Raw genomic sequence first — 25,000 nt, forward strand, 5'->3', positions numbered from 1 at the left:
AAATGCAACCTTTTTTAATCTGATCAAATAATTTGTGCACAAGATAATTCTAAAGATCCACATTGTTCTGTAGTTTTATACGGCCAAATTTGACAAATTATTCTTCTATGCATGCATGCATTGGCCTGTGTGAGACAAGAGCAGTCATGATGGATTTCCTATTCCTGCACATCCCATGTTATCAGCCTTTGCTGTAAATCACCCGACCAGGTAATGTTTCCTAGTGTACAGAATGATTATGGTATTAATAGACTCTAAATCTGCCTCCTTCCCCAGGGTTGGCAGTATACTTTACGGCATTGACAGCATGCCAGATTTACGTCGCAAGAGGACCATGCCTATTGTCCGAGACCTGGTGAGTAATCACATCCGTCATGGTTATGTTTGACTGCTGAAGACTGTATTAGCCAATCAAATCCACAGAGTACACGCTCACTACTCCGAATTTACAATCCAACACCATCAGCAGAGCACATGCAAGATGGAGGCGCACACGTGTTTATGTTTTGATGCTATTTTGAGGCTTTTACACTCCACAAGAGTAAAAGTAGGCCACCCGCCTGGTGTTCTCCACAATATCTGCAAATCAGTTCAAATCATCTGTCTTGTCTTTAAATGTGTAGTGCTCATGTATTGATAATGAAGTGCTGTTTTAATTTATGAGATTCTAGATGGCGAATGATTGATCCACAGCATCTCTGTAGTATGTGTTTCTATTTATATTTTTGCATTTGTTAAAGGAACAGTTCGCCTAAAAACAAAAATATGCTGTTAATTTACTCACCCTCAGCACATCTGAGATTCAGGTGACTGTTTACTTTGGTAGAACAGTAAAAAATATTTTTAGCTGGGATTTTGGTTATTCGTAAATTGCAACTGGTTGCATAAAAAAAAAGCACATCAAGATATATTGAGGTCTTATGAAGCGAAATGATCTGTCTGTGCAAGAAACTGAATATAGTTTACCACATTATTACCTTTAATCCAAAGCCTCAATGTCTGATTCTTATCCACGAACTGATTCGTTCAGACAGTTCGCTTTATTGAACTGGTTCAGTTCACTGGTTCATTTCTGTATTCACAAAATAACATCACATATATGCAATTCTGTTACTGAATATATATGGTTTACATGCTTAAAGCATATAAAGTGAATAAACTAGTCTTCATCAACACATCTTTTTTGCATAAACAATGAAAAAAACAACAACATACAAATGTTTTCTCCTCTTCATTCAAGCTCTTAAACTGTTTCCTCAGTTCAGTGACTGTTAAAGGGACTGGGGCACTGAATATCTTGTCAAAAACCAGCATCATAGGATCATATATGCAATTATCTGACTATCTGAAAGTGAGTTTTGATTTTGAATTGTTCAAATGCATGATTTATTCACAAACCGGACATCACTGTATAAAATAAATAATGTTCAGTTTCTTGCACAGACTGATTGTTTCACTTCATAAGACCTCTATATATCGTCAGGATCAATGGGTATTTATATTTTGTGTTGCCTGATATATGTTTTTTTGACTCTCAAAGAAACAGTTTTAGCTAAAAACTTGTTTACTGATCTACTTAACAAATCAATAGTCATCTACTGTACTGTACCTGAGGGTGAGTTTCATCCTTTTTGGATGAACTGTTTCTTTAAAATTTCTACGATTTTTTTGTTTTCTTTTCGAGCTCTTGCAGTCTGTGTCTTTCATCTTAATTTTGTTTAAGCAAAAGTTTTTTAACCGATTCTTGCATTGAGTTTTGTGCAACTGTTCAGCTACTGAAGGACAAATGTTGATGCTGTATCTGTCCATATTTTGCATGAAATTAAAAACCAACCCTGTTTTGGTAAGTATGGGTCATCGTTCAGTTTTCTTTTGGTTTTTTGACGTGTCCTGTGGTGCATTCCCATTGACATATGGACGATATTTTTCAGTGAGTTGTCAGATTTCTCTCCAAAACGCTTGTTTTCTACTCAGCCGATGCATTCGAAACCGAAATGTTGACAACTCCACCCAAAAATATATCTGAGGACTTCATTGACTTCTGATTTAACTGTGTGCCGTTTTAAATCCATGTAAAAGTGACGTGCGCCAATGAGCCTTTTACAGCGTGGATGAAGTCAGTGTTGACCGGGTCTGATCTGGTCTGTCCCATCATGCCTCTATCCTCTGTTTCTGTCCCCTTGTTGGCTGTGTGATTGCTTCAGGGCAACGACAGTCGGTCACGGGAGGGTGGGGACCGAGGGACATCCCCAAATCTAAGATGAATCCATTGCCTGCAGCAACCCTCAGAAATTCAAGTGCATGTCGAGACCTACATCAACACTTGGCGTTCATGTAGAGATCAAATATACCCTATTTTCCAGTGCACCCCTGCTTTAAGGGTTCGTTAGCAGCCCGCTTGGTCTTTACCACCATCAGGTCCAGGGTCAGATGGTGAAGACGAGTCCAGTATGGTCCGCTGTCCATGCCTGCTGATCTAAATATGGCTAATTGTGGCTTTTTGACTTTAAACTGGCTCCCATTTCCCCCTCATTGACTCTTTCTTGCTCTCTTTCTTGGTCCTGAACTCTTTGGATCATGTTTTTTGAGCTGGCTTTGATACATGCCGTCTGGTCTTGTCTGTAGAAATGTAATAGAAATATGTCAGGGCGCATTTCAGTATCTCAATTAAACAACTGCAAAGCAAATGCATGAGTGAAGTGTAAATTTCTCCTGCATGTCAGAGGTGAGTTATTTAAGGATTGGGCTTCACCTCTGCAGCTTTCACTCTGCTCTTTAGACCAAAAACTCAATCTGATTTTATGCATGACGGCAGGTATGACACAAAGAGATGTGCTTAATGTATGTAAACGGCTGCTTGTCTTTGCTAAATGTCTAATTTTGTGTGTTTTTATGTTTTTCCATGCACCTGGATACTCAAGGCTTTGGTAAGTTTCTTGCATTTTAATAAATCCAGTGTTTGTCTTCTTGGAAACCTTCATTTGGTCAGTTGAAGCAGCATAGATGTGGGGTTCGGCATTTGGTTTTAGCTCTTTTAGCTACTAAATATGCTTAAAGTTTACTTTAATTAGTTCTTGCTTGTTAGACATGATTTTATGGTGCTGTGAAAGCTTGTTTGAATCGGTTTTCATTAGATGGTTCCTTTTAAAATGCTTTTTTTTTTCTGAAACATTTTTATACATGTACTGTGCATTACTATATATATATATATATATAATATATATATTTGTATTAAATTATATTATATATCCTATTTATTATACTATATTTAATTATTGCATCTGTTTTTATACTATGTTTTTATGCATTAATTCATATTTGTTTTTGAGTCTGCAAGGAACATTTTTCAGCATGCAAAAATAATAGAGCTTTCTTTAATGATTTAAAAATGAAGACTCTTTCCATTTCATTTTTTTTATATATATTTAATTTGTGTATATATTTACTTATTTACACACTTATGTATTCATTCATATTTGTTTTTGAGTGTGCATGGGACATTTTCAACATGCAACAATAATAGAGCTTTCATTATTTGCATAAAAATGTAAGGTAACGTTTCATAATTTAAGTATGCATTTTAAGCATTTTTTGCACACATGTGGTGTTATTGAATTTGTGCATTTTGAAAGCACGATTGCATGTATCCATAATAGAAAATACAGTCCTATACAGTAAATGCATAGCAGCAAGCTCAGAAAAACACTCTCTTTCTTGTTAAAATGGGCTGTTTGTCTTTATATTTGCTTTATGTAGACAGCAGCGCTAGTCATTATCTAGTTCATTATCAAATCTGTCTCTTGAAACATTTAAAATCGCAGTTAACATCATGAAATAAAAGCATTTTAGAGGGTGCAGAATTTTCTTTTTTTCTGCAACATTTTCTTCTATTGGACATAAAATGAAAAGCTTTCAGAGAGTAGTGCTCTCTTTAGGGTAACAGGTGAATATCTGCTTGAAGGTGAAAGCTGTTTCCCAGCCCGAGTAATCAAGTTTTATCTCGGTGTCTCACGATAACATTCAGCCTAACACAAATGATTTCTACCCTGTAGCGTTTGATGCATTCCTGAAAGTTACGTTTCTCACTGTTTACTTTCTTCATTTCAGACTTTGGCTGCTCGGAAGGCAGGCATTGCGTTTGGGCTGGTGAACAGAACGACTCTGAACAACGAGGAGCTGGTGAGTTTTAAACACACACACACACACACACACACACACACACAGCGCTTTCACCATATAGACTTGTGTATAAATCACTCTGTAAGCAGCCAATCAGAGATTAATGAGGAGCGATCATGTGGCACTAATGTAAAGCTCATGCATAAAGTCACAACTGATACAGAAACACACACTTTAAAACTAAATTACAGTTAAAAACTGCTGTGATTGCCAGAATTATGCCGTAAAAAATACGGTAACATCATTTTAGATTTTACGACTTTACTCTAAATTTACAGTTAAATACCGTAAATTAATTAACTGATATAATGTTAATATACCAACTTATTAAAGTACTAAATTTTGTTTTTTATCTTTGTAATACACTGATAACCACCAAATGCAGATGAGAAAGTCACGTGATGAAACAAAGCCCAATCACAAGCAACTTTTAAAAAATAACATGCATAGAAGGTGCACAGTGTCATTCATGCAAGCACTAAACACTATCAATAAACTAAAATATGCAATAAACAGGAATTTAACAACATTATATGTAACAAGATTCAAGATTGTTATTTGTCACATACACAATTATATAGAGCATATACAACCAGCAGTGAACTGTGAGTAACATACAACCCTTATAAACATTACAGATAAGAAAAAAATAAGAAAGTTATTTCAAAGAAAAAACATCAAATTCAAAAATTTTTGAAATGCAGTGCAGTGAATCTCAATCGATGTACTTACTATGTATTAAGTTCATAAGTAGTGATTTAATACACTGCTTCTTACAAACTACAGTAACTAAATAAATAAATGGACATGAAATACAGATTTAAGTGAATTTATTAATTTTGTAAAACTCTCGGAAGTTTCTTCTGCTAGACAAAACCGCATTTATTTGATCAGAAATAGTAAAAATGTGCAATATCATTACAATTTAAAACAGCTGTGTTCTGTCTGAATCTCTGTTAAAGTTTAATGTATTTCTATGATGTACAGCTGTATTTTCAGCATCATTCCTCTAGTCTTTAGTGTCACATGATCTTCAGAAATCATGAAAATATGCTAATTTGCTACTCAAGAAACATTTAAATGGCCCAGAATGACACAGTGTGATGTGATGTTCAGATGCAGCTGAAGACTAACACAGCCTGCGAGTTTGCTGCTTATGTGTTTGGGGAGTTTTAATTATAACATGATGTGCATTCATGCACAGAATGGAAATGCTGAGTAATTTCACCATTTTTTTCTCTCTCTGTTTTTATCTTTTTTAACAACAGAATTACCTGGATGTGCATTAGGCGTGTATTGTATGATGGATCTGTTTAGTTTATAGCAATCAAGCTCCAGATGTAAAAATCCCATTCATTTTCTCTGAACTGATTTTTAACAATAACATATATACCAGTAAAGACAGACATAATGTGAGCTATGAGGTTATTAATCAGTGGTATATGCTTCTGCATCAGCTTGCATTATTTCATATCATTATTATAATCATGTCTAACCGCAGGTGACAAACTACATTACCCATGATTCTTCAAAGAAATCTCCAAAAAAAAAAAAACAAGTCAAAACAAGCTAGTCATCCCAGAATATAACTATATATACACATTAATGTTGTGATTCACCTTGTAACTGTTTTTTTCTCTTCATGTGAAAAATGAAAGGGAAAAATACTTTTAGAAACGAGGGGGCTGAAAAAGTGTACTCTATAACTATCGTCTTGCTGCAAAGCATGATGGGAACTGTAGTTTAGTCACACAAGCCGATTGCCTCATTAAAACAGCTGAATAAGTCATATTTTTTCTGAAAAACCTAAACGCCAAAAATACGACTCATTTACTCACCTTCGTTTAATTCATAACCCATCCGACTTTTTTCAAAAGAACACAAAAGAAGGCATTTTGAAGACCAGTCTGTGTTTTTGCATGCTCACGATGAAAGCAAGTGCAGTCCTGTGCTGTTTCGTACCTCGTTGACTTTAACTGTATGTACAAAAAACACAAATTTAGGACTAGTTTCAACCTTCATTTTTCAGCCCTGTTTTTTAATGCATCAAGTTTGGAGGACATCTAGCGATTCCCACTAGTCTTACAGCATTGCAATAGTGTTTTTCTCATGTGCAATCATTGCGGCATGGTTTGAATGCAGCGTTAGCGTGTGATCGATAGACAGGTCAGAGCCAGGCTCCGATGGGTCGGTCCATTCGCCGTTAATCACACACTAGCAGTCCTCTGAAGAACAGCAGCAGTTCAATCACTCTTTTAGATGCAGCCTTCGATGGGTCTTCGATAGAGAGCTGGCCGGCAGATTTCTAAGTAGGCCGAACAGATGTCTGAAGCATTTTAACACATTAAGCGAGAGAGCAAGAGAAAGTCAAACACGAGAGAGAGAGAGAGAGAAACAATGTGAGGAGGCCGAGGGAGAAATTACATCAGAGACACAATCCCTCCGAGAACAGCGTGCCGAAAGCAGCCCATATGCTTAAGAAGACACCGGGAAAACAAGGACTGAAACTGTTATATCATTATATCCGTCCTCAACACTCACAGCAAGAAGAAGAAAATTCAACAGAGTGTCTGGATGCGCTCCGTGACATTATTCAGCGAAACACCTCAGTCAGTTTTCTCCTGAGATTATGTTAGTCAACGTTTTCTGTGCCAGAATCATTCATTATTTAGTTTTACATGACTTGACATCACTTACTTACATTTTCTGGTCTTTGCATATGAGTAACAGGATATATCATACTGTATGGCAATTAATTGTAAACACAAAGTCATAACTTTTAAACTATAATATGCTTTCAATATGTTGCAAATCACGCAGCTCTGCAAGTCAAGAGGTCAATCTGTCGTGTAGCAAATCATAATATGTCTCACTAGATACAGTAAATATCTACACATGCGTTTGTATGTACAGTATATGAACAGATGAACTCATTATTCTGCTGCTTTGCAATGCTAATATTATCCATCCTAACAAGCTGTTTCGGTGGATTGGTTTTAAAATGGTCTTCTGGAGGAAGTTATGAATGCTGAAATCTGTTTAAGATGCTGTGAGGCGTGTGGGTCAGCGGCTGTGTGTTTTTGACGAATGGTTTAATTCCTCCGTCCCTCATTTCTGCAGGAGTTTGTGACACTCCTGACCGCTTTGTTCAGCGTGAGCGATTACTCCATGAATATTCCTTCTCTCTTTCTCTCTCTCTCTTTGGCTGATAGCCCAGGGTTTAATTCGGAGGATAACTCATCTGGTTGCTCCAGAGTCGCTAGATTAAATTGGAAAGTCCTTTTCCGTTTTTGCAAGCTGCTAATTCCTCATCATTTGCATAACGTTACGGGTCGAGCATGCAATCAGACCTTGTAAATGCAACATATATATATATATAGTTGGTATGACAAACATGAATCATTTTTTATGATATGTTAGGTGTAGGGATGATTTTTGTGGTGATACATCACATATCTGAGATAAGGGAATCGTTTGCAGAAATGTAGCATTGCATCAGTGTCTCATCAAAGGATGCTCTGCAGTGAGTGAATGGGTGCCGTCAGAATGAGAGTCTGATAAAAACATCACAAGTAATCTTGTCTGAATCAGAAGAGAAATCTGAACAGATCAAGCACCATTTAAAAGCCAAAACAGCTTTAAACAAATATATATTTTAGAACTGTTTTGGATTCGTAAACGAAGCTCGAGCATCGCGCAGATTTCTCTCCTGTTTTAGACAAGAAAACTTTTTGGAGTTAAAACGACTTAATGGTGGATTTGTTTCAGCTTTTAGCTTCTCCAGATGTTCACTGATGGACTGGAGTGCTGTGGATTATTGTGATGTTTTTATCAGACTCTCATTCTGACGGCACCCATTCACTGCAGAGACACTGATGCAATGCTACATTTCTCCAAACCTGAAACATTCAACACAACTCGTGCATTAAACCTTGACTTCATAAGTGGAAAATATATGATGTGACCCATTTCAGTGTTTTAATATAACTGAGACACCACCATTAATCACTCGGTAGAGTTACATTTGTGCATCATCAGTTATTTTTCCGCTTCATATTTGTTGCTGTTGCTGTTTTGTATCTAATTTCCCTTCAGAGTTAGGTTAGGGAAGTTTCTCAGTTTGTCTATTTTTAGGTTTACTTTGCTAATTGGCCTACATTTTCACGCTGCAGTACTTTTAGTTTGATTTATTTCATTAATAGCCGTTTGGACGCTGAAATCTCGGCAGCTCTTAACGTAATGACTCTGTGGGAGGAGAGCAGAACTCACGCCTCAGCAGAAGTGCATCATGGGAAAGGCAACCAGCGTATATCACCTCTCCTTTAGTCTCGCTCGCTCTTTGTCTTTTCAGCTGTAAAAAAACAGATTTATGTTATATAAGTTGTATGTAAGTTATGTATGTGTGTGTGTGTGTGTGTGTGTGTGTGTGTGTGTGTGTGTGTGTGTGTGTGTGTGTGTGTGAAATGTGGCATACTGTGGTCTGTTTTTGTGAGATTCACCCTGTAAGTCTCAACAAGGACAGATTGAAAACACCGTGTGGGCTTCACATGTGTGCTATAATAAGTGAAATTAATATCAGCATGATATCTTTAAAAAAAATACTATATTATGATTTTTCTGCACACCAGCTGACCGAGGCATCTGTGCATTGTTATAAGCGGAGAACTTGTGCCATGCTTTAGAAATATATGTCAGATTAATAAATGAAAAAGATATTATGCACTTAAAATTCTCACAGTATACTGACATTGATTTTGCTGGAGATAGTCATTGTTTTGAAGTCTATTTTAATTTGTTTCTTTGAAAATATGCATGTAAATAATGCTATGTATTTGTATACTGATCCATTTTAGAAATATACACTTCCTTAAATATTAATGTTTAATTCATTCATTTAATTTATTTTTAGTTTAGCTAAAAACAGTGTGTAATATTATATATAATACTGCTTATATAATAATAAATTTTTAATGTATTTTACTTTGTCCACTCATAAACAATCCATACAATATGATTTTTGAGTAAAATAGAGACATAGATTTGATCTCAACTATCTGGAAAAACAACAATTCTTATTATCATTTAGTTTAACTTAAAGAAACTTAAATAAAACAGAATAAAAGATATGTAGACATAAAAAACAATAGATGATAAAAGTTAATTTTATTTTATTTTATTAATTTTTTTTTTTTTTGTATTTTTTTTTTTCAATGTAAGACTAATTAAACTAAACAAAAATGCAAATGTAAAAAAATGAAAAAATATTAATAAAAATATAAAAAAGATATTATAGTAGAATCTCAATGATATTAGATAGCAATGCAACTTATTGAAAAAAAAACAACTTTAAACCATTTCAGAGCAAATACAATAATATTTAGAATAATAAGTAATGAGTGTCCTTTCTCAAGGTTGCTGTGTTTATATTGGTAGCTACTTTTAGGAGCACAAGTTTCCCTAAAAAACAGCAATAAAATAGATTTATGTTTTTAAACCACATTTATTCACAGCAGTAGTGTGCGTATCGAGTGCTGTGATCACCAAGAACGCTCATCTTTCTTCTTCTAAGACCTTCATTGATTCGAGAAAAACATTGATTGTGCATCTTGATGTCAATTCTCTCTTTTCACAGAAACTGCACGTGCTCAGAAAGACCCTGCAAGCGCTGATCTATCCCATCTCCTCCACCACGCCCCATAATTTCGAGGTGTGGACGGCCACGGCACCCACCTACTGTCACGAGTGTGAGGGTCTGCTGTGGGGCATCGCCCGGCAGGGCATGCGCTGCGCCGAATGCGGGGTCAAATGCCACGAGAAATGCCAGGACCTCCTGAACGCAGACTGTTTGCAGCGTGAGTCAGTCTTTCAGATTTCAGCCCTCTTTACCTGATCTCATTTCTCCAGATCATCATGTAAGCAAGATAGAGAAGCTCAAATCCATCTTTAGAGAATGCAGATGGTCTTTTACTCACTTTTAAAACTTCTCAGTCAAGCATCACTATTACTTCTGCATTAAAATGGGTGTACAAGTCTTTAAGATATAGATGCTAAGAGCTAGACCCAAGACTAAAATTAATCAATTAATTAAAATATTTATTAATTTATTTTCTGCTATCAAAATTACGGAGCCCCACACATGACATGCAAGAAAAAATAAATAAAACGTGTGCATGATTTACTAATTCGTTCCCTCAATGTACTAAAACATGCACACGATTACTATTGCGCAATTTATAAATCGAGTGAACGAAATAGTAAAATAGTAAATCGATTTAGCCTAATATTTTTTCCTTTATGCCATGTGCTGGGCTGATTTTATGTTTGCAATTTTACAGAATTCTGTGTAAGATATGTGATGTTGTTTTAACAATTGTTCTAATTCTAAATAAATAATATATAAAATGTATACATGAAATAGAAAAAAGAAAATGCAGAAAGCTTTAAAAAATTAATTAAACAAACAAAAGGTGCAAATTAAATAAAGGAAAAAATAAAGGTAGGTAATAATTGCAACTTGTATATCGCAATTATTTGCAATTCTGAGTTTACATCTTAAAATTCAGATTTTTTTGCACACAATTCTGACCTCTTCCCTAGAATTGCGAGGAGAAATGTATAAATTGTGAGATAAAAAGTCGCAATTGCCTTTTTTACTCCGATAAATTTTATGATGTAAACAGAATTGCAAGATACAAATGCAGAATTGTGAGAAAAAAGCTCAACCCTGAGAAAAAATGACAAAATTATAATTTTTTTTATTCATTTGTAATCTCATAATTCAGAGGAAAAAGTCAGAATTGAGAGAAAGTTAGAATTCTGAGTTTATTTCTAGCAATACTGAGATATAAATTATGAAAATTATGTGAGATACAAAGTTTCTGTGGCAGAAACAAGCTTTTATTAAAAAAAATATTTTTTTTACAAATTACTACAGAAAAATTGCTAATAAAAAAATCACTTTTGTGCATGAGCTAAATATACTGATCCTTATTAAAGCTACTAAAGTTATTCAGTCGAGCAAGGAGTGATTTTCTTGTCTTTTGCTGTTTGATTAAAATTAAGGACACATATTAGACATCACACTAGCATGTCAATATCTTAGTAGCAATCTGCTATTATGCAATTATTGGTGATCAATTATGTAAAATAAAAACAAAAGTGATTTTGTATCGTGTTTCACTGAATTGTGGAAAGCTGCAGAAACCTGAAAAACACTCCACAGCTATACTTTATCATTGTAACAGTGAGTTTTGCATGGGCGAACACTCATTTTTCTTCAGAAAGTATAAGTCTGCTTTATCACGCTTCAAGCCCATAAGCAGTGCTCATCATATTGAATTGCTTTTGTCTCTCTGTCACATCACATGGCAGCTCTCGGCTCTGACGGTTTGCTTTCAGCAGCGGTTTGTTTTATTGTTTCTCTGTGTCTGCCATTCAAACAGAATAACCATTTACTCTCATGTTAAGACTCTCAAACGTGCGCTAAAGTCAGTTGTGGCTGAGATATATGTGCTGGAGTTCCCTTAGAAAACCTCACAGACGTGGCCGTCTGCCAAAGACACAAATGGGCTTGAACAGAGAGAGATTTATTAAACGAGGCATCATATTTAGAGTAAGTGTGGGTTTAAATCTGTGTTTGGTTTGGCTTGTATGGTTAATGAAAGAAAAACCTCAGTCGTTCCCAGGTTGCATTTGGGGCAAGACACCAGTAAACAGTCACACCGTTTTATTCCCACATCCTTCTGAACACTGAATGAATGATTAATTTGTTAGGGTGCCTAGATATACAGTATACAGTCATTTGTGCTCCATTAAGTCATCTTGAAATATGCAATAATACATATACTTCAAAATCAACTAAGGGACTATATACTGTATGTACAATTTAGAAACCTGTGTTATTAGTGGCACATTAAATGTGATTAAACTGCGGTCAATATGGTTATGTTCTTTTAGGCTCTTCACTTAAAAGTAATATTTGAGACTAAAGACAAACTTTAGGTTGGCTTGAGAAGGTCTGGTGAAGCTGTGCTAAAAGCATGAAAGTTTAGAAAGATAGAGATATATTGCTAGTATGTTTTAAGCATCGATTAACATGTTGCTAGCATGTTTCTAATGTCCACAATGTTGCTATCACAATGCAAACATATTTTAGCATTTTGTTAACATGATTTAGCATGTTTTAGCATATTTACCATACTCCATGTATCATGTTGTTATCATTTTGCTAGCATGTTTTTAGAATGATTAACCTGTTGCTAGCATGTTGATAACATGATAAGCATGTTGCTAGCTTGATTTCCATGAATGTTTTTAGCATGATTAGCATGTTGCTAGTATGGCGAGCATGTTAACATGTTTTTAGCATGATTGAAACATTGCGAGCATGTTTCTGACATATTTACTATGTTGTTAGCACATTGCAAACATATTTTAGCATGTTAAGTAAACACGATTTAACATGTTTTAGCATGATTAGCATTTTCCTAGCATCTTTTATCATGAGTAGGATGATTATAGCATGTTAACATGTTTTTAGCATGATTGACCATTAGCATGGTTTAACACCTTTCTAGTATGTGTAACTTGATTAGCATGTTAACATGTTGTAAGCACAATTAGAATGTTCCTAGTATGTTATTTCCTGTTTAGCATGTTTCTAGCATGTTTTTAAAATTATTAACACATTGCTAACATATTTTAGCATTTTCTTAACATCATTTAACATATTTTTAGCCTGATTTCACGTTGCTAGCACATTGCCAACGTAGTATTTTAACACGATTAGCATGTTTTTTTAACCAAAAATGTAGGTACTTAGAGGTACATTTATGTACACTAGCATTAGAATTGAGCATTAGTATTGAGCATGATGTGTTTTTCAATAACTTGCATACTATTTAGTTTAATGGCAGCTCATATCAGCTGTGATGATGTAAATCACTCTGCAGGTGCTGTGGAGAAGAGCTCAAAACACGGAGCCGAAGACAAAACCCAAAACATTATTATGGCTATGAAGGAACGGATGAAGATCAGAGAGAAGAACCGGCCCGAGGTGTTCGAGGTGATCCAGGAGATGTTTCAGCTCTCGAAGGAAGATGTCAACGCTCACCTGAAGACGGCCAAACAGGCAGTGCTGGAGGGAACGTCCAAGTGGTCTGCTAAAATCACCATCACAGGTGAGCAATGACTGAATCTCACATCACCTAACAAGAGCATGCACATATTCAACACACAAAAACTAAATGAGAATTAGCTTAACGATTATGTCAAAATGCATGCAAATGTTAATGTAGGCTCACATGAAACTAGACTTTTATATTTCTGAAATGTTTTATCTAAAATTATTATTGCTATAGGGTTATATGTCCTATACATAATTATCAATCACAAATTATAATGTTATTATTGTGGTAAAAGTATTATATGATAAAATTATATCTAATGTAATAAAACAAAATCTAGGAAATAATTATTTTGCCGATTAAATATAGGCCGAGTATGTTCTTGAAAATTTGTATTGTATTTTATATTATTTTGTTTTCATTAATGAATTCATTATTGGTGTTTATATATTATATTTATATAGTACATTTAATATAATATATATAAAATGTATTATTATTATTATTATTATTATTATTATTATTATGAAGAATAAATATATACTATAGATTTTCTTTTCATTATTTATTATGATTATTGTTATAATATATTATATAATTATACGTAATGTAACATTTATTTATTTTTTATTTTTTTTTGGTGTTAAACATTGTAAAATGAGAAAATAATATGTTAAATATATCGTCTGATCATGTTCTTGAAGTTTCATTTCACTTTATATTAAATTAATATTTTATTATATATTTTTCTTTTAATAATTTAAAATTATTTAGGATTATTATAATGCTATATTATATTAATGTAACAGATTTTATATAAAATATTTTTTTATGTATTTATTTCTTAGTTGTTGGTGTTATATATATATATATATGTTTCCTGAGATTCACTCCTTGTGCGTCTCTATGTCTGCGACTGGAAGAGACAATGCTGCTCAGTTTAATTTGGGAAGTGTGCCGAGAGTTTTGCTTGTTTTCTGACAGCTGAAACATAGTCACATAGAGTCATAAAGAACCATTTCTGTTCATCTTCAGATGCACGTCCTTGCATTGCTCTGTTTCAGTCATCTTTGCTCTTCCATAAGTCGTTGTATTAGTTCAGTTGTCTGCAGGTAAAGTTTTCTCTGTGTGTGTAACAGTGATGCTCCTTCACCTGACTTTGAGGGTCAACAAAGACTGTGAATTATTGCCAAGCTTGCAACGCTGCCAGAGTGTCAATAGAACAAAGAGAGAAAAACAGCTCTCTGCTCTAATTTATCCTGGCGTACGATCGAATCTCCCGTTTTGGAAAGCATTCATACAATGATTTATTTATCAAGGGCTTCATAAACACTGGGCTCTGTGATGGTCTTGTTTTGCAATAAAATGTCTACATACACATTAACATTTATAAAAATAAAAAAAAACATCCTTGAGATGTAAAAATGCTTGTTTCAGAGAATCAACTTGAATTACCTTTATTTTATAAAATTTACTAATTGAAACTTATTTTCTTGTAATTAATGTATTTTTATTAGCCGTTGACAATTTTTTTAAAAGTATAAATCAAACTACATTTTCTGTGGTGTATTAAGCCCGTTTTCACCGCGGAATTAAAAAATATTTGTAATTTTGATTTTTAATCTCTCAATTCAGAGTTCATATATTACAATTCTCACTTTACTGTATATCTTGCAAATCTTGGGAAAAAAAGTGTAGAACTGCAAGATTTAAACTGTTTTTATATTGACATTTAAAAAAAATCTGAATTCTGTTTAAGTCTCTCAGTTGTTGTTGTTTTTTGCCACAGATTTAAAAAACAAAGATAATTGCATCTTTTTTTTTCTCAGAATTATGACTTTTTTTCCCTCACAACCCTGAGTTTTATATCTTGCAATTCAGACATTTTTTTTATTTATTCCAAGTTTTTTATTTGCCAAAGGGATAAGAACCATAGGCTTATTTATGTATTATTTGTAAAAACTTCTAAAGTACTTCTCAATTTTTTTATTTCTCACGTGCATTCATCATAATTTTTAAAGAAATAAACACACCTCTGGAAACACACACAAACACTCTTTCTTTCAATCCAGCTAAACCATCCAGACTATATCACCCTCTTCAACCGGCCTGGTGACATTGCACCAATCTCTGTCTGTCTCCAAACCCAAGGATATATGTTCCCTGAATAATTTAGCACCCTGCTCATTCATAATTAATGAGACGAGAGCTTCCTGTGAGCTACTATTGGCTCTGTGACGAATGGCATCCCCATTGACTGAGTTCAGTGCCACTCAGGCTACACACTGCTTTTATGTTGTATTACTGCACATTCGTCTCTTTTGAATGGACTTTTTAGTTATTATTGGTGCAGTACATACAAGTTCAAGGATCTATTGTGTTCCTACACTGAAAAAAATAAATAGCTGTGGAAGTATTATCACTTAGAAATTGATAGTACATTTCACAGAGTGTAAACAGATAATATTTGAAGTTGAAGTTGAAGAGCTTGTGCACGTTAAAACAGCTGTCAGGACAGGAGAGTTTGTTTTTTACTGACATACAGCCTAAAAGCATCTCTATTGCAGTCAGAGCACTGGCTATAATCCGGCTATAATCCATCCTTCTCAATGCGCTTTATATTGCTTTGTGTACTAAAACAAGTTTAGAGATGTGCAGTTCTTCAGACAGCAGTGTTTAATCTCCCATGCAAATGCTTGCTTCATGAATGCCCTGTTCAAAAAACATTGTCTTTTTTTCTGTCTTTCTTCTCTAGTTGTATGTGCTCAAGGTTTGCAAGCCAAAGACAAGACGGGCTCCAGCGACCCCTACGTCACTGTACAAGTGGGGAAGACCAAACGCAGGACCAAAACCGTTTTTGGCAATCTCAACCCAGTCTGGGAGGAGAAGTTCTTCTTGTGAGTCTCACAGAAAGCAGATGTGTTTTCTGTTTATTTAGTGTTGCAACGTGCCTCTAACATTGTGCTGAGATGGTAAGGAGACAGATGAATTTGCACGGCATTTAGATGCAAAGTCTTTGACGTAAGCAACAAAAGATTTGGGATTTTTGAGGAAACTTGAAGCTTATTTATTTGGCTGTTCTAACCATGCATGTTTATATAACCTGATGCATTTTCATTTTCAATGCATTCAGCATTGTTTTTCCCTTGTACCCATCAGAACAGACCCGAGGCTCATTTTTAGGGCGTGAGCCACCAGATCCACTGCGTCGACTGAGGATGAAAACGCTTTTATACGATTAATGGACACTCTTATGCAGTGAAGCTTTTTAAAATTAGGTTGAACTCAAAGGGCAGGGACGCCGTTTCCATTTCACAACATTTCTGCCACTCAGTCACAAACAAATTTTCAAATGGCATATGAATTATTCAAAGTAGCCTTTCATTAATTTGACATTTTCTGTAGAGCCCTTCCATTACGAGTAGGAATATTTTTTCGGTTGATAGTCAAAGGAGCTTTTTGCACTATATGAAAAAGCTTTTCGGGTCATAAATGAGGAGTAATGGAAATCATTTGTATTCCCGTTGGCTTTGTCATGCTCTCATGGGACTGCTTCTTTTCATATTTCTGATAGTATATCCTTGAGGCTTCTGCAGTCATGGGTGTTGCATTATAGTGAGGCTGGACTCACTGTCCTCTTCCATTCATAATCCTTGGTTAGCTTTTGATGTTTCTGATGATAGACAAACCCATTAAATCAGAAGTCTGAGACCTACTACACTTCTGACTGTGGGAATGTTGTACAGTCCAGACAGAACTTTATTTCTTGTGAGGTTTTGGCTGAACTGGAGGAGTGACACGAGGTTGTTCCTGATTGTTATTTGCTCTTTTCATTAAGTTTTTGCTGAGCATATTATGAGATCCATCCGTTTAAAATGTATCCATCCATGGATGGTTGGATGGATGAATGGATTGGCGGATGACTGTGGATACATGGGTAGATAGTTGGATGGATAGATAGATGTATAGTTGGATGGATGGATGAATGAATGCATTAATATATGGATAGATGGATGATGGATGGATGAATGGATAATTGAATGGATGGATAGATAGATGTATAGTTGGATGGATGGATGAATGCATTAATATAGGGATAGATGGATGATGGATGGATGAATGGATAATTGAATGGATGGATAGATAGATGTATAGTTGGATGGATGGATGAATGCATTAATATAGGGATAGATGGATGATGGATGGATGAATGGATAATTGAATGGATGGATAGATAGATGTATAGTTGGATGGATGGATAAATTAAAATATTGTATTGGTGGATATATTGATGAATGGATTGAAGGATGGGTATATGGATGGAGGGATTGATATATGGATGGATGGATAGTTTGTGGGTGGATAGATGAATAGATGGATGGAGGAATGGGTGAAAGATGGATTAATGGATAGGTATATGGATGGATGGATGAATTGATGGATGGATGGATGAATGGATAGTTGGATGATAAAAATAATGGATTGGTGGCTATATTGGTGACATATTGATATATTGATGGATGGACAAAAGGATGGATATATGGATGGATGGATAGTTGATAGTAAATTAAATGATGGATTGATGGATAGGTATATGGATGGATGGATTGATGAATGATGGATTGATGGATATATAAACTATATGGATGGGATGGAGGGATGAAAGGATTGATGGAGAGATGGGTGAATGAATGGATGGATGGATAGATGAATGGGTGGATTTATGAATAGATGGATTGATGCATGAATCCCTGTGTGTTGAGGCAAATCAAATGCAAAATTAATGCTCATGAATCTAAATGTTTCCAGTTATTCAGTTCAGAATATTTCTGTTTTTCACACAAAAAGTAATTTTACATCACTGGGGTCATGGTTTAAACACCAAATGATGTGCTTATTTTTTTTTTGGATCAAGTACTATACACAACTATTTTCTTTTGCTTTACACCATTAAATACCATTTTATTCTTTAATCAGTTTGACTAGTTTGGGCTGTGTCTGCTCTGTATTATTGTATTTCTTCATCTCTGTCATGGCTGAACAACCTAAAGCAGTTAAACATCAGTACCACAGTCATTCACATCATCTGGTGAGCAAACAGAACAAAACTCCAGTCTTTTAGCCTGTATTTCATAGGAGAAAACATCGCTGGTGCCTTCAATATTAAAGCACTGGATCCAGACACAGATATCGGCGCTGGAGCGATCTGATGTTATATTGTACTTCAGCTGTGCTGTGAGGAAGATTGCTGGATTATTAGAGCTATAGCACATCTTATACGACCCCTAATCCTCATCGCCCACTTTAATTTTCCATTTCAATCCGAGAGTGCAATCTTTATCCTGAGAGAAATGCCAGCCTCAGCCTGTGGAGGAGGGTTTCTCATCTTTAATGGATTGTTCTATATCCTCAAAGCTATGTTTGTTTGTTTATTTATTTGTTATAACATGTATTTTAAAGTATTTTTAAAATATTAAAAAACCCTGTGGATGGAGGGATGGATATATGGATGGATGGATAGTTTGTGGGTGGATAGATGAATAGATGAATGGAGGAATGGGTGAAAGATGGATTAATGGATAGGTATATGGATGGATGAATTGATAGATGGATGGATTGATGGATGGTTGGTTAGATGAATGGATAGTTGGATGATGAAAAGAATGGATTGGTGGCTATATTGATGATATATTGATATATTGATGGATGGATGGACAAAAGGATGGATATATGGATGGATAGTTGATAGTAAATTAAATGATGGATGGAGGGATTGATGAATAATGGATTGATGGATAGATACACTATATGGAGGGGATGGAGGGATGAAAGGATTGATGGAGAGATGGGTGAATGGATGGATGAATGAATAGATGAATGGGTGGATATATGAATAGATGGATGGATGCATAAATCCCTGTGTGTTGAGGCAAATCGAATGCAAAATTAATGCTCATGAATCTAGGGGAAAGAGGAAAGAGTTAAAATAGGGGTTTGATACTCCCATTTTCTGTCTTGTTCTTTTTCTCTTTCTGTTTATCTCTCTTTCTCTTTCTAAATAGCTGCAGTGCTCATCTTTCATCTCATCTTTTAGTTGATTGCTGGCTCCAGTGGGATTTTTTTCTGACTGGTGCAGAAAGCAGTGGGGAGGAAAGGGTTAATGTGAGGCTGGCAGACCAAGCCCTTTAAATTGGTTTTGTATAGAAGCATCAACATAAACTTTCCCTTAATGTTTAGAAGCAATGTCCTCAAGCTCTTGGGGCTGTCGGATTTGGTCATGTCACAGCACGCTCATGTCGCCTGCAGAATCAGTGCATAACTTCCTCTTTAAGCGCATGAGATCAGTGGAGGAAGTAAAGCGTGCATTACTCAGAGCACATCACTCTCACAGCAGCCATCAACACCCATTAACACTGTCATACCCTGCATGAGAGTGTTTCGGGTGAAATGACCATCGAACACCCCTAATGGATCCCACCCAACAACACTCAGCAGGATCCTTACTGATGCTTACCCACACAAGACTTGCTATTACTGCTGCTCCTAATCAGCACTACAGATCTGAACAAATGCATCACTACTGTCGGTCAAAAGCGCCAATACTTTAGTATTAAGTTGCTAAAAAATTATAATTATAAAATTACGTATCTTTTTATTCAAAAAGGTTTTTTTTCTTTTAAAGGACATGACACACCAAGGTTTTCTTTTGTTAACACTGATACATATATTAAATTCATACAATTAAAATAGGCAATATTGGGCATTTTGTCCTGAAAAACGTGAAAGCTATCAGTTTTTTTTGTTTGTTTTTTTTTTTTTTTTGCTGGATAATTTAGCTTTAATAAATTTGCTTACAATTTACTAATATATTATCTTATATATTATATGTATCAAATATTATATATATATATATATATATATATATATATATATATATATATATATATATATATATATATATATGTAAATCATGTTTTTTATTATTTTATCATGTTTTTGTGTTTATTAACTAGTATTTTTAAAATATTTTTTTCCTAATCAAACAATCTGTTTTGCAAATGAACTCTTATGTAAACAAAAACCTTTATTTTGGATGTGATTAATCATTATTCATATTTTGACATCACTAATATATATATATATATATATATATATATATATATATATATATATATATATATATATATATATATATATATAAGAAAAACTGGGGCTGAAGAATATAGAGCTGAAACTGAGAAACACACACACATCTATAGTGAATATTAAAGAAAAGATCCCGCTCTCTTGCTGTTGTACTGTGTGTGTGTGTGTGTCTGTGGTCGACCTGGTGCTGGTGTGAGAAATGAGAAATGTGACAGGTAATTACATCCAGTCTGTGACTTACTTGAGCAGTAAAGTGTGAGGCCGGGCTGTATTGTGAGTACGGTTGCACCTAAAGGCCGCTGTTAGACACAACAAGCAGCGACGGGCCTTTAACCCACACTGAAACAGCCTCAAGTGTCTCATCACTGTTAGAACACGCCCACCTTCTGCTATTGGACGAGCAAAGGCATAGTTCCGCCCCAAACTCATTCCATTGGTTGATTCAGTGATGCAGCGTCTGCCTGGTCAGGATATATATTCATATAATTATTTGAGCAATATAAAGTTGCATTTCCAGCTCTAAGTGAAACAGAAAGTGTGTAGGAAATCACATCATCTCATGATAAATATCAGAGTCTGTAGTGTGATGAGAAATGATGGATTTAGAAGGATTTATGCAGGATTAATGGAGAAATGTATATATTGAAAGGAGCTCTTTTTCAAAGACAGAAAGGCATTAGAGAGATAGTGGAAGCCCTTCTCAGGTTGATAGTCTTTCTCTGTCATAATAGCAGGTGAAACACATTCAGTGATCTTCACTCTAGGTGTTTTAATATCAGCTGATCAAGAGCTGCTATAAATCTCTCGGAAACCTTCTGTTGTGGTGTATTTTCTCTTCTCACCTTGCTTTTTTGCTGGTAGTTGTGAAACATGACAGCAGATGGAAGTCGATCTGTGATGATGATTAAGTTCTCTTTTGCAACTCGTCCACCTAAAAGTGTGGCTAGTCTCATTTGCATATTAGCATACTTTCTGGATTAGCCTTAAACAAAAACGTTCTAGTGCTTTCAAGCAAACTTCAAAGAAATGCAGAAACTGGGCTAATTTCTCTCTTTTAAAAAAAGAATAGATTTTGGTTTAGCAGTTTATGAGGACACGCTTTGCTGGAGTAGCCGATGCATCGCTATATTTGAGGATTTGGACATTTGCAAGGCTTTTTTAAAATACTTGAAATGTCACTTCGGTGAATATATTCCCCAACTTTTGTCTGCACACATTGAATCCTTTTTAGTGTGACTCTGGTCAGTAGTTTTTGTGAAGAAACATCTATTTCACAGCGGCTCGGTCTTTGAGCTAAAGCAAAAATAGGATGATTGCTGAAGATTGAAAACCTGGACTCAAGTGTGAGTAGACATCAATTTATTAAAACTTCAAATGTGTTCTGCCTTACAAGTCAACACACTGCGAAAAGTTATGAGAAATTTTGTCAGTAAATTTCAAAAAACCTTCACTTATTCATTAAGCCATTTATTTTTTACTTTCACTGCATCTTCAAAAGTTTGAAGATAATTATTTAAGGTTTTTAATTGACTCTCTTCTGCTCACCAAGGATGCATTTATTTGATCACAAAATGCAGTAAAAATTGTGAAATATTATTACAACTTAAAATATCTATTTTCTTTGTGGATATCTGTGAAACTCTAATTTATTTCTGTGATGCTCCGCTGTATTTTCAGCATTATTCCTCCACCGTCTTGTGTCACATGATCTTCAGAAATCATGAAAATATGCTGCTCAAGAAACATTTCTGATTATTGTCAGTGTTGAAAACAGTTTATATGTTTGTGGAAACCGTGACACTTTTTATTTTTCAAGATTCACAGATGAATAGAAAGTTTTCATTTGAAATAGAAATGACATTATAAATGCTTTATTTATTTGAATGCACTCTTGCTGAATAAAATAGTTCATTTCTTAGTGAACCCAAACTTTTTAAAAGTTAGTGTCAGACCTGATCTCTCTATAATAAAGCACAGTCGTTCATGTTTGTCTGGCCCTCTCTGCGATCAGTTTTCACAAGTGTTCCTGTGATATGATGATATTTCTATTCCTCCTCAGGGTGGTGTCAGTCAGTGTGATTTGGTGTGATGTGTGTCGGGGCTGTGGTGTGTTTCTGTAGGCGTAAGATCTTTCTGTGAGCCCCTCTCTCTCTCTCTATTCTCTCCTCCACTGGAGAGACAGACATGGAGACGGACCACAGGAGGCTAAGTGCCTTGTTTGGAGATTCAGTGGAGCATATGACCTTTAAAAGGAGTTCGGCAAGCAGCTCGCCACTCTTCTGGCAGCTCGTGTGTGTGTGTGTGTGTGTGGATTTTCTTGGCTGTACTTTAGGGACAAAACTGTCCCTTGACGTATGCTAAACAACAAAAGACTTCCCTTTGGGGGCGTCCTCAAAGTTAAACTGGCTTTGTCATGAGAAGGAAAACCACAAATGAGATCTATTTTTTCCTAGAGAGCAGTGCAATCAAATGGGGATTTTAAAGATTTTTAATCTGTGCTCAGATTTCCTGAGATAGCAAATTGCAGTAATGCAATCAAAATAAAGAGATTAAACATTTAACCTGCTGTCCACCTTTATTTTATGCACTTCAAAAAATATGTTCTTTCTCAGTATTTTTGTCTTTTGAGATATTCATGCTGTTCTTTCCAGGTTATATTGTACCCTAAAATGAAAGACAATATATATATATATAAGGCATAACAATGCATATAGAAAAAATTGCATATTTTAGGATCTTTAAAATATTTTATATTGTGACTTTTTGTTAAAATTATTTTCACTTCCTCTGTTTTTGTTACTGTAATGTGGAGAAAACCTAATTATATATATATATATATATATATATATATATATATATATATATATATATATATATATATATATATATATATATATATATTTTTTTTTTTTTTTTTTGTTTATTATTATTTTTAATTATTATTATTATTATTATTATTATTTTTATATGCAGATCTGTTTAGGACATATTTTAATCCAAAATAAAAATGTAAAATAAATAATCATTTAAAAATAAAAATATGTAAATCAATAAAAATTTAAACAAAGATTTTTTTCCAAGTTTCCAAATATCTTATCTTATTTACTCCAAAATAAAAATGTAAAATAAATTAACATTAAAAAAAAATTCTAAACATATAAATCTCTCAATCTTTATTTTATACACTGAAAAATAAATTAATACATAAAAATGTAAACATCTTTTTTTCCAAGTTTCAAAATATCTTATCTTGTTCTTAGCAAAATGACTTAAAAAAAATCAAAATGACGTATCAAAATGAAGTGTGTTCGAACTGAAATAAAATATCTGCCAGTGGGATCAGAAAAATAAACTAAATTTAAAGCTCAATCAGGATTGTTTATCTTATCCCAATTTCAAATATTTGTGAATTATTTTAAGCAAAACATCACTTTATTTTGATGCATTTGATGATAAAGTAATTTTGCATCTCCCCTTGAAATCCAAACCCAAGGAACTCTCTCAAAAGCAGATTGCATTCAACAAAACAGTAAATGTGTCTTGATTTAAGAATCTTAAGATATTTGTACTTGAAAACAAGAGTTACTGATCAGCTAATGTTTTATGATATATGGGGAATTGTATGAGAAGCATCTTTGCGTGATGCTCTTCTCTCTCTGTCTCCGTCAGTGAGTGTCATAACGCTACAGACCGTATAAAGGTCCGTGTGTGGGATGAAGACGACGACATAAAGTCCAGAGTAAAGCAGCACTTCAAGAAGGAATCTGATGATTTCCTGGGTCAGACCATCATCGAGGTGCGCATGCTGAGCGGCGAGATGGACGTCTGGTATAATCTCGGTATGTTGTTAAGATTCTTCAGGGTCTTTATGAAATGTCTGTAACACACTTTGGTTAAAATTCCTTATTTGTCGTGCCAAACAACACCCTTTTTACCAGGTCAAAAACAGCTCTATTCACAGCGACTCGTTTTGGTGCATGTCTCTTTAAATGCTAATGAGATCTCCTCACCCCGCCCCTCTCTTCAAAGGGGCGTGTCAATAGAAGACACATCAATATATCCATATATGGCTTGAAGGTGGCCTTATTAAGAACTTTCAAAGCCTTCCCCCGCCCCAGAATGACAAGTAAATAAATAAATAAAATTAAATAAATAAATAATGCAATTACCTTTAATTGATCTTTAAAACATTTAAAATAATTTCAGTTATTAAACAGCTATTCACACTCTGGTACATATGTAAAATTATTATTATTATTGTATTTTATATAATTTATATGCATCCTTATTCTTCTCCAATAAATGTTACTTATTTATTAATTTTATTTCTTAGCAAACTTGATTATTTTATGCAAAACTTTGAATTGCAATTATGTATAAAATGTTATATAAATAAACTTTGCATTGCCTTTATATCATGTATTATATTATTATTTTTATTTCTTTAATTCTGTCGTTGATGAGAATTTAGGCTTTTAGTTATATGCCTAAAATATATATATTTTTTTTTTCTGGCTATAAACAATGATAATTATCTTTTTTTCACATTA

The 25,000-nt window shown here is 34.4% G+C and overlaps 1 protein-coding gene across 3 annotated transcripts in view; it reads left to right on the plus strand.

Moving 5' to 3' along the window:
- LOC127977834 (protein unc-13 homolog C) overlaps window positions 1-25,000 on the plus strand; it is a 118,698-nt gene that overhangs the window by 14,617 nt on the left and 79,081 nt on the right. For 2 of the 3 annotated variants that reach the window (XM_052582987.1, XM_052582988.1), the window contains exons 5-10: window positions 277-355; window positions 4,126-4,179; window positions 9,812-10,031; window positions 13,131-13,358; window positions 16,060-16,201; window positions 24,120-24,289. In XM_052582987.1, the coding sequence (XP_052438947.1) occupies window positions 277-355; window positions 4,126-4,179; window positions 9,812-10,031; window positions 13,131-13,358; window positions 16,060-16,201; window positions 24,120-24,289 (893 nt within the window). Of the gene's footprint in view, window positions 1-276; window positions 356-2,921; window positions 2,928-4,107; window positions 4,180-9,811; window positions 10,032-13,130; window positions 13,359-16,059; window positions 16,202-24,119; window positions 24,290-25,000 lie in introns of all 3 variants that reach the window. The other variant, XM_052582989.1, reaches the window with a different exon arrangement.

Source organism: Carassius gibelio, chromosome B18, assembly GCF_023724105.1.
Source record: "Carassius gibelio isolate Cgi1373 ecotype wild population from Czech Republic chromosome B18, carGib1.2-hapl.c, whole genome shotgun sequence".
Taxonomy (NCBI): domain Eukaryota; kingdom Metazoa; phylum Chordata; class Actinopteri; order Cypriniformes; family Cyprinidae; genus Carassius; species Carassius gibelio.